At 40.2% G+C, this 10,989-nt stretch overlaps 1 protein-coding gene across 5 annotated transcripts in view; it reads right to left on the reverse strand.

Annotated features, from left to right (window-relative positions):
• Positions 1-10,989, reverse strand: part of ROBO1 (roundabout guidance receptor 1) — a 461,057-nt gene that overhangs the window by 64,676 nt on the left and 385,392 nt on the right. For all 5 annotated transcript variants that reach the window (XM_025214559.1, XM_006032830.2, XM_025214558.1 and 2 more), the window contains exons 15-16: positions 8,029-8,260; positions 6,140-6,261 (exon numbers count right to left, since the gene is read on the reverse strand). In XM_025214559.1, coding sequence (XP_025070344.1) covers positions 6,140-6,261; positions 8,029-8,260 — 354 coding nt within the window. The remainder of the gene's footprint in view (positions 1-6,139; positions 6,262-8,028; positions 8,261-10,989) is intronic.

The raw sequence follows: 10,989 nt of genomic DNA on the forward strand, positions 1-10,989 counted from the left end.
TCATTAATGAACCAATCTATGTGGCTTAGAGAAACCTGTGTAGATTGGATCAATTCTGCCTTTGACTTTGCTTTTTGACCATTTGTACTTAGCTTAAGTGACCTAGAACTTAGTTATTTAAAAGACAGTTTTCATTCTCCCTGTACTATTCTACTGCAGTTGAGATCAGAAGGGATGATTGAGTTGGAGGCCTATTCATAACAAAAAGGAGAGCAGTTGCCAAAGTATTCTTTGTGAAGGCCACTGAGCCTTGAAACTGCAAACATTCCTATCATGTCCTTCAGGGAAGATGGAAAGAAATATTTGTTTTCCCTTAATGTCAGGGGTTCAGAGGACTCTGTGAGGTTTTATGAACAGCTGAAATATGTTTTCAACTGCTAGATTATAACATATTTTTTATTATGGGGAGATGCATAGTGAGTGAAAAAGTCCATCTTCATAAATGTATTTGTAAACACAAGAAAACATAAAGCAAAGGACAACAATTTTATAAAATGAATATTATAATAATCAAAATAATATTTTTATATTTAATCTATACATACATACACACACACACAAACACACCTACATAATATCTATAATAATATATCTATAATAGCATTAACAGTAGGGCTGTGAGAAGCTTTTGGGCTGATTCAATTCGGTGGAGATTCAGCTTGATTCAGTGGCCAAATCTCCGAATCCAAATCGAATCAAGGGACTGATTAATCTTTCTGAATCGAATTGGAACTCTTTGAATCAATTCAGAGAGATTCGACAATTCAGACACAGCTTTAAATGCTTTTTCTACTTACCTCAAGGTACCAGAAGGCTTGTGAATGCTGAGATGCTGGGGTGGATGCAGCATCCCACAGGAGTGCAGGGGGGTCCTAGTGCGCTCGGCAGCATATCTGGAAGTGAACCAGAAGCACTTCTGGTCCACTTCTGGGTCTGCTGACTTAGCAACTGGTGCCTCCTGGGTCTGTGGGGGGGCACTCGGGGTCCCCCCCTCAGCCGATCGCCGACCCAGGTGGACACGGGGGGGCCCCTCCAATGTGCCCGATGGTGGACCTGGAAGTGGACCAGAAGTACTTCCAGTCCACTTCCGGGTTTGCCGCCAAGCACACAGGGCGCCCCCCCCTGCACTCCTGTGGAATGCTCCATCCATCCCACTATTGCAGCATTCATGAGCCGTGCCTGGTACCTTGAGGTATGTAGAAAAAACATTTAAAGCTGTTTCTATGACTGAATCTTCAGATTCAAATTCAGCTGAAATCGAATTAGGAACAGTGATCTGAAACAACAAATTGAATCACTGTCCCCAATTCAGGCCAAATCCAAATCTGTATTGAATACAGCCCATTTCGCACACCCCTAATTAACAGTACTATTCTTTTTAGGGAAGAGTTCATAAATGTTTTGAAAAAGTTAAAATTTTCCCTTTCTGCAAGCTTTTGGGATCAAAGTCCCTTCGTCAGGTTCTGGGAAAAGTATAGATGGTACAAGATGGTAAAAAGCCCCCATAGGTAGGAAATAAACTTCATTTTTGCAGAGAGGGAGCTGAGGATGGAAGGTTGTCCCTCTGGGTCCATGACAGTATCATTTTCCTTTTCATTTTATTTGCAGAAAAGGACAATTTTCTTGCCATTTTCCAGTTGGTCTAATAAAAGATATCATTTTAGAACCAAGAGTTCTAGTTTTTTGTATGTCTTTTTCTCTCAGACCAACACGGCTACCAAGTATGCCCCTGAAACATGGAAGATGCCGAATTTTAGCCGATTTTGGATTTTAAACTTCACTGCTGAACAACAAGGAAGTTTTAGGGTGGGGGGTTGTTTGTTTTTTACCTTCCTGCCTGCCATCTGACACCTCCAGGGAAGGAATTCTACCTGATCAACACATCAAAGAGCTACTCAACATAGCTCACAAAGACACTGGCATGGACCCAGAGGGACAACCTTCCATCTTCAGCTCCCTCTGTGCAAAACTGAAGTTTATGTCCTACCTATGGGGGCTTTTTACCATCTTGTACCATCTACACTTTTCCCAGAGCCTGACGAAGGGACTTTGATCCCGAAAGCTTGCAGACAATTTTCTTGCCATTTTCCAGTTGGTCTAATAAAAGGTATCATTTTGGAACCAAGAGTTCTAGTTTTCTGTATGTCTTTTTGAAAAAGTTATAATTTTAATCAAGTAATTTTATAAGGGTATATGTTTTAAGAAGCTATTAATAAGTGAATGCAAGGGGGTGAAATGGGAACTGTTATGTTACCTTCACAAAGGTAGCCACTACCCCACTGTCACAATATCTAAGCAAAGAACACATATAAAAGTATTAGCACCACTACTTTCTAACTGCTCTTTTCTATGTTTAAGGTCCTTGGTAATTGTCATGCCTGTTTCACATTCACAGGGCAAGCGATCCAGAGAGGAAAAAAAGTGCTCTGGAAACTTGTTCTGCCAGCATTTGCCAGAAAGGTGAGCTGCTGGCACAGGCTGCCAGCTTTCTTTCCACACATTCAGCTGTGCTGCTATTGAGAAGTGAGCTCTGAGCTCCCCCTGCATAAAAGAACTTCTCCGATAGTCCTTGCACAGAGTAGGGAAGACCCATGTGGAGGGAAAGGAAGACAGAGGGGGCAGGAGTGGTGGGGCTCAAACTCTCCCAGAACACTTTATGAGGTGCTTTTGTGTATGGGCTTTTCCTCTCTCCCCATCTTGGTCTGACTGGAAACTTTCCAAAAAATCTTGCCCCCTACACACAGATTACTGTTGTGTGCAAGTAAAGCATGTTGCGTTGAGTGTTTGCTTACATTCAGATTTTCACAGGGAAGAGGTCCCTGTGAGACCTCTTAATGGATCTTTAAATTAGCCCTGAAGGCTGGCTGGGGAAAGGGAGAAGGAGTAATGACATTGCCAGCAGAGGCACCCTGGGGTAGGGTGGCAGAGTTCAGCATGTTGCCAGAGCAGTTGCCACATAGTCACCTTGCAGGTAGAGGCAGGGGAATGGGGGAAGCAGGAGAGGAGAAGAGAGCAGTCCACTCTAGGACGCTGAGTGTTTTTTGAGTGATAAGTTGCTCGAACATGTAGCATTTTACAATTTATTGCTTTGTTAACACATTGGCTAGGGACAGACATTCAAAAAGCCTAAGCCTGAATCGATTCAATCTTTGTAGGTTAGTTTAACCTGGCTAGGTTAAATCAGCTTTGTAGCCACAGATATCCCAGAAATGCAGGCACATGCCTGCAGTGGCTCATGCTAGAAGCTGGGGGCACTAGATCATCCCTCCCTTCCCTTCTATAGTGCTGAGCTGAGGGGTGGGGGTGGCCAGGCCCTGGCAGGATGATATTAGGGAGGGGTTTCCCCTCTCCTGACCAGCCAAGCAGGGAATGTTTATCACCCCTAATTCAGTGTTTACTAAGAAAACAACAGAGGGACATTACCAGCTATTTGCTGATTCAGCTTTTGTCCTGTGTGCCACAGCTTCGAGGTAGCCAACACGTGGTCTGCTCGCAAATACTGAGAGGTGTCTGTGAGGGACCAGGGAATCCCTGCTTAGCAGAGAGTGTGGAGGGCAGTGGGGGAGAATAAGCCAGGCAGATGCCTACTGAGACTGCCAGAGCTGCAGCCAGGGAGCAGAGGGGAGGGGCTAGCTCTGCTGTGGAGCCCAGAGAGCCCAGCCCTGCCCAGCCCAGAGGGCATGCTGGGATACTGGGGGAGTTTGATTTAATTTAAACCAGCAAGGGATGTGGGACAGACATTGCATAAACTTGTTTGAGCCAAATCAGTTAACTCTGATACTACATTCAGCCAGGTTTATCTCAAACTGGTTTAGGTGCACTGAACATTACAGTCTTCTGTTACAGGTTTAAACCAGTTTCTGATCACTTAAACCAGTGTGTGTGTGTAATGCCTGTCCCTAGCCATTATGAGCACTTCAAATGTAATAGCTGCCAGGGGCCTAAGTAAAATGAATGAAATAAAAGTACCTTAGGCAATGAACAGCTGTGGTTAAAAAATCTGCTGAATTTCTTAAATGCAATTCATAAAAGTGAGTATTTTCCTCTATTATAAAACCAAAGTAATGAAGTGGGAATGGACAAAAAGTTGTAGGAAACAAGAGAAGTGACACTGGAATTGATTCACCAGAGAGAAAGAAAATGAAACGCACTGGAAGGAGCTCTGAATCTTTTAGCTAGTTGTGACACAGAAAAGACTCAACCCTTATTTGAATGCCTTTGGAAATGCTTTTTATGACACACTTCTTTATTATAAACCATTTTTTCATTAAAATTTGTTCCATTTTATAATTAAGCACACAAACTCTAGGTCTGGATTATGAATGGGTTGGGGGCATTGGGAAAGGGAAACATTTTTTTGTTGGGAAACATGATAGAACAGAGGTTTTGGTTTTTGTAAAATTTTATAAGCCTTTATATTATATGAAGTAAAAATAAATGTTGAAAGTACAAATATATATATGACCCTCCGAGGGGCCAAGCTTGAAACACTTGTTAGCATCATAAACCACTGTGTCACTGGAGACTGAACCCCACTCCCCATGCCTCTTATAGCATTGCACAAGGGACAGGGAGAATTTTGGTGTTTATTATTATAAAAAATAATTATGCCCTGCTCAAAGCACATACATTTGCTTTCATTATTCTTATTTTCTATCCACAGGAAAAAATACCCACCACAAGCCACATTAAGAAAACAAGGATAGCCATAAACAATGTGCACAGGATTACTTACAATTGTGAAACACATCAGTGTGCCATTCTCTGCTACCTAAGGCACTGAGAGATGCTTACACACATTGTAGCTTATTGTCCCTGGATGCTAACACATATGCAATATAGCATATTTCATTCTTAAATATGAATTTCCAGTCTTTCAGCATTTTGTCCTCAGAACCTTAACATTCCTTTAATGCAGTTCCTGGTGGGTGAATAATTTAATCTCTTTAGCTCAAGGTCTAACTGCTTTTAAATAAAACCTCTTCGGTGAATATTTTTTTCCCCCAATTACATTATACATCTGAATCTAAGCCACAAACTGATTTTGTACCAGTCAATCAGGTTCAGAAAGGCATTTTATTACTCTAAATTGACCATGAAACTAAGTGATCTCCACCCTTTTTCATTTCTACCAGGGGAAAGAGCAAAATCAGTTTTGATGGTTTTAAAGAATAAATGTCTAAACTATAGTATTTTATCTTAATAAAAAACAAACCCTAAGACAGACTCTCTCAAAAATCTCTCTCAACAATGCCAATTTGATAGTCTAAAATTAAGTATCCTACCACTCACTGGGTATAAAGCAGCCTTGATATCCATGACTAGATATTTAAAAGGTCTAAGCCTTGGTTAGGAAATTATATTTTCATCTTCTTTGTTATGTAATTTACTCTCAAATTTATTTGATATTAAAAATCCATTGTGTTGCTGCAGACCCTTTAAATAATAAATATCATATAGTGTATTTGTAATTTGTCACACACACACACACACACACACACACACACACACACACACACACAGTGTAATGAGCCAGAGTGAAAAGGTAAATTAATGAGCAAGCAAAGAACACTTATTATATATTCAATAATATTAAATCTTATACAAACATGCTTCTTATGGAAAGGTTCTGATTATGTTTTTAACCATCTCAAATAGAACACAGCCGTATAATATATTTAGGTCTTAAACTGGTTAATAATATAATGCCTGAGATGTAAAGATTCAAATCTTTACATCTCTGTATGTTTATTTCTAAAACAATCTCTTTAGGTCACAACATGATTCTCAAACATATACAGTTCTTTTGCTGCTTGGGTATGCAATTATTCTTTTATTATAAAGACTCAGGAAGGTCATTATAATTATGAATATTGATCCTTCTCTGAATTTCTGCCATACCATATACACTCATTCAAATTACTAAGCCTGTTAATACCTTTTCTATACCTAAAGACATCAGTTTATACAGAATGCAGTTCACTATATAAAAATACAATCAGAGTAATATCTTATTTATTTATTTATTTATTTTACTTCCCATGATTTCATTTTAGCCAGTAGATGGAGCCAAATATCCATGAACAACTTTTCCATCAATATCTTGCCAACAGTCTGCTAGTGAATAAGAATATATTACCTTATATTCTTGGACCATTCCATTCTGGGTATCCTCAGGGGGTGGCTTCCAGGTAACCACAATGGCAGTGCCATTCCCATCATTTTTAGATACCGAAACACTTTGAGGTGGAGCACTAGGAGCTGTGTGTGTGGGGGGGGGAAAGATGGTTAGCTGCCGTGTTGTTTTTCAAAAACAATTTCTGTTACAGTACTTTTTTTTTTAAAACAAGTTGTAAGTAGCGCTGGAGGGATAAATGTAAATGACCAGGGATCTTGGTTTTCTCTGATACCACCCCCCTCCCTCCAATTTTCAGATTAAAAAACAAACAAACTAAAATCCAAATTTTTCCCTGATTAAAATGAAATACCACTCATATATACAGATAGATAGATAGATAGATAGATAGATAGATAGATAGATATAGATATCTAGATGGATAGATATATAGATCTCTCTCTCTCATTATATATACACACACACACACACACACACACACACACATACATAGAGAGAGAGACAGAGACACACACACACACACGTTAGATAGATAGATTGATAGAGGGTTACTTTTTAAAATCTGAAAATTGGGAATTATTTTTTTAATCAGAGAAAACCAGAATCCCTGTAAATGACCTATTTAGCACTGATATTAGAATTTCTTATGCCACCATGAAAGGTATTTCTGTCTGACAGGTAAATTGATGTTAATGGAAAGTGTCTCATGCTGGAACATGGAACTGGAATCCTGGATTCTATTGGGAGTTCTGCCATAGTCTCACAGGACTTAGCCACTTGGGGCAACAATGTCAAAACACGCTACTCATATTGTTTGCCTAACTTTAGACGCTTGAGGCCTGACTTTCAGACTTGCTGTGCACCCAGAGATCTTCTTAATTTTAAATCAAGTTGTGTGCACTCAATACTTAAAAAAAAAAACAACAAACCAAAATAAACCAAACAAACAAACAAACAAACATGAGGCAATAAGTATGCCAAGTTAGAAACCAAAAAATTCAGGCATTCAAAACTGGTGGAGGCTTGAAATATGTTAATAGGCTTTAATTTTTCTGGTTACAGTTTTTCTTTCCTCTTTCAAATAAAACTTCAGTTATTTGTTGTGTAGATTACACTGAAACTTCAGTAGTCCTATTTTTTGTTCATTGAAGTCCTCCTAAATCCCTCAGGGTTTAACTAGTGCTCAGGTAATGCTGCTCCAGAGGCTGAGAGAATCAGTGAAGAACAGCCGCTAAATATATCTATCATGGAAGTGGTAGAGGGTGAGTCTGCCAACACACTGAAATACTTATTGTGAGACACTGGCCACTGGCAACCGCAGTGAGGGAAATGGCTTTGTGAACCCTCTCCTTTTTTCTAGCACATTCACAGAGGAAGATATACATTTCAGCTCCTGTATCTTTTGCCCCTGTTCATCATCTTTTCATTCTGTACTAGTGACTGATCCATGTATAAAAGCCTCTTAGAAAGGTGTTTTCCATTCCCTCAGCTAAAGTGCTTTGATGACTTCTGTGGTGTCTGCTATCTATGCTAGATACTTATTAGTAAGGGTTTGAATCTGACACAAGTCACTTGTGACCAGACCATGAACTCAGTGGGGAGGAGTGCCCATAGCACTAGAGATAAAAAGCACATTTCCCATTGTGTGTTAGAAGGGATTTCTGCACATGCCTCTCTCCCTCTCATGGATGGTTTTGAATATTTACTTCTGTGTCACCAAACAATTCACATAATGATCAATCCAACCCACTGACAGTCTCCTCAGCTGCAGATTGCTGTGTTCTCCTACAGCATGCACTTCAAACAAAATCAAATAATGAATATATCAGAGAGAAACACACCAGAATCCCACTTCAAAAAGAAAAGATGAAGAAAGCCTTGCTGCAACTTGCCTTCTTCTAGGGTTTTGGCAAATTTCACTTCGCTATCTGCTCCTTGAAACTCATTAAAAAAGGGACGGGCCTTGAATTCATAGTTTACACCTTTCTTCAGTTCTGGAATAACAACGCTATTTTTGGTCGGGGTTCTCACTTCAAAAATTAACCATTCAGATTCTCCGTGGGAAGCTGGTGTTGGCCTGTACAGAATTTTATATCCCTGAATATACTGGGACTGCTGGTCCACCTAGCAGAACAACAGAAACACACACATTAGTGACCACATAATGGACTGTTTAATAAACCTGCACATAAAAACTATTTGTGAAATTGTGCTTCATACTTGGACTTTACATTTACATGCAACGAAGTAAACAACATTGCTGAGCTAAATAAAAGCTCCACGAATTACAGTAAAGTATATGCTTAGTTCACAAGTTGCACTAATCCCTTTTTTTGCTCCTAGAACTGCATTGACTTCAACAGATTTATACAGGTGTAAAAATGGAATAATACAGTGATCTTTCATATCCTGTGCTTGGAAATAGAATATTTTTTATATCCACATGAAATCCTCCTGTTGGTGCTAGGAGTAGTTGTAGGGGTTTGCCTAGGAGAAGGCAAGATAAAGGTCTACTTTAAGAGTGTTGACACTGGATACAGAGCTCCAACAAAGAACTATGCCAATCCTCTTATGGAGTGGAAGGCTCCCAAATTTCATGGAACCCTTCCTTCCTCTTGGAGGAAGTGGATTTAAAAAGGCAGCCAACTGGCACTATCTACATTCTGCTGATTATATTTGACAATGGGCCAGATTAATCCAAGAACTTTCTCCATTCTCACTGGCTTGGCCAGGGTCTACTGTAGAGAGAGGTAGGTAGGTAGCTTCCAAAATCAGGCAAAAGGCAGGTAAAGTTGTACCTTGAACTCTATACCATACCTTCTGAGGGGCTACTGTGTTGGAAAAAAGGTGCTGTCTTAAATGGTTACTTAAGAAGCTATTAAATACTTTCATTTTTTTAAAAAGACGTTTACTAATAAAGTTGGACCCAAAAGTCTGAACTCTTATTTATATTAAGGCTGCTTTATCTCACTCTTGCAGACTAGAGGGGCTATAATGAGAATCAGGCCTGATTTTACTTGGTGATAGTTGAGACAAAATTTTATCTTAAAAAAGTGGTCATTTGAGCAGCTTTCAGTATCTTTTAACCAGTTTTCAATTTAGAAAAAAACAATGTTGGTGTATAAGCAAGTTAAAAAATAATAAAATGTCTCTTTAAAAACAGACCATTTTTTTCCCATTTACAGCCACTGCATCTTGTGCCATAATAGAAGTGCCTGCTTGCAACTGAATACCTTAGTACCATGTTTTCTTTTAAATAATTTGTGAAGAATATGCACTGGCTAAAATTGAGGTAATGGTTAATGTTTGAAATTGCAGTGAAGCCACAGGCCACCCAAGAGACCAACAAAATTTGGCTGCCTGGAAAAAAGCTGGGTCTGTAACTAAAGGTCAAACAAAATTGTAGCAGGAACCTCGCAGATGCTGTTAAGTGGTTTGTTAAAACAGGAGGCTGCCTGCTGCAGGTGGTCCTTAATGCGGGGTTCAATATAATTACAGTGGATCAGAGCAGTCGTCATTATGATTATTTATTTTTTGCATTATTGTAGCTCCTATAAGCCCTTATCCTGAACCAGGACTCCAATGTGGTAGAGCTGTTATACAGCTCTTGACAAGGGCAAATATTGTTTTTAAGCTACAAAAGTTATGCTGTTGTAGGTGCAAGCACCAGTCATGGTGACTGGTACTTTGACCTGATCAAAAGGGAACTCTGAAGAGACTTCAAGACTCTATTTTCCCTGGCATAAAATCCCTACCATGCCCCATGACACCACCCCCACTTTTCTTCATTAATACTGCTTTAAAATGAGGTATTTCATGTTCTATTTTCTTCCCATTCCCTTCATGTACTCCCTTTATTCCAAAATGCATGCCCCTCTTATTCTTCAATATTTCTCCCTTCACTAAGGTTCCAGTTATCCCATTCTCTCCCGTCCTATCCCCTCCGTATACATCTGTCATTCTTGCCTGACCTTCTTAGAAAGCTTCTTTGGGAACTTCTTCCATTTTCTTTATTTTTTAAACTCTGACTTCCTTGAGTATCATATTCCTCCCATTTCTGATTTTCAGGCTAGCTACTCATAGACTTAAGGTCACTGGAGCATTCCCTGGGAGTTTCCCAGTTTGCTGCTTTTCCCTCACCACAATTATTAACTTGCCACCTGGTATAACCAAATAGTATTTACACTTTGCGTGTATGTATGTTTGTGTGAGTGTTTCTCAATAGTTTGTGTAGGCAGGGTTGACTTGGCATTTGCTGGGCTGCCCCCACTAGGCCCAGGGGCAGAGCAGATGCAGGGCAGAACTGAGGGTGGGTGGGTAGGGAGGAGGAGCAACTAAGCTCTGCTCAGGCTGAAGTTGCCTGGGCACTGGGAACAGTCTGAAGGATGTGTGTGGCCCAGATGTTGGTGCTTCGACCCAGGAGGGCAGCTGCGGACACAGCCTTGCCCTCAAGGGACCCCACTGCCTCCCTTCACTCCCCACAGTCTAGAATGCTGCTGCTGTGGTGGGGGAGGGACAGGTGAAGAATAGAGAATCATAGATAAGTAGGGCTAGAAGGGACCTCCCTGCTCACCAGGCCTCTAGTGGCAAGTCAGATGGGGGGGACAGTCAGAGAAGGTTTTTATAGTGCTTGTGTGATTGCTCCAAGCTCCAGGCTAACACTAAGATGATTAACATCTGTGCAGCTCAAAGTAAATGTGTAACAAAGCCCTCAGTTGGTTTGAATCCTCAACCTTATAAGGAGCTGAAATAAAATATCCATTCATTTTGCGACTGAATTGATTCATAGATGCTAGGGTCGGAAGAGACCTCAACAGATCATCAAGTCCAACCCCCTGCCTAGGCAGGAAAGA

Source organism: Alligator sinensis, unplaced genomic scaffold (genome assembly GCF_000455745.1).
Source record: "Alligator sinensis unplaced genomic scaffold, ASM45574v1 scaffold923_2, whole genome shotgun sequence".
Classification (NCBI taxonomy): Eukaryota; Metazoa; Chordata; order Crocodylia; family Alligatoridae; genus Alligator; species Alligator sinensis.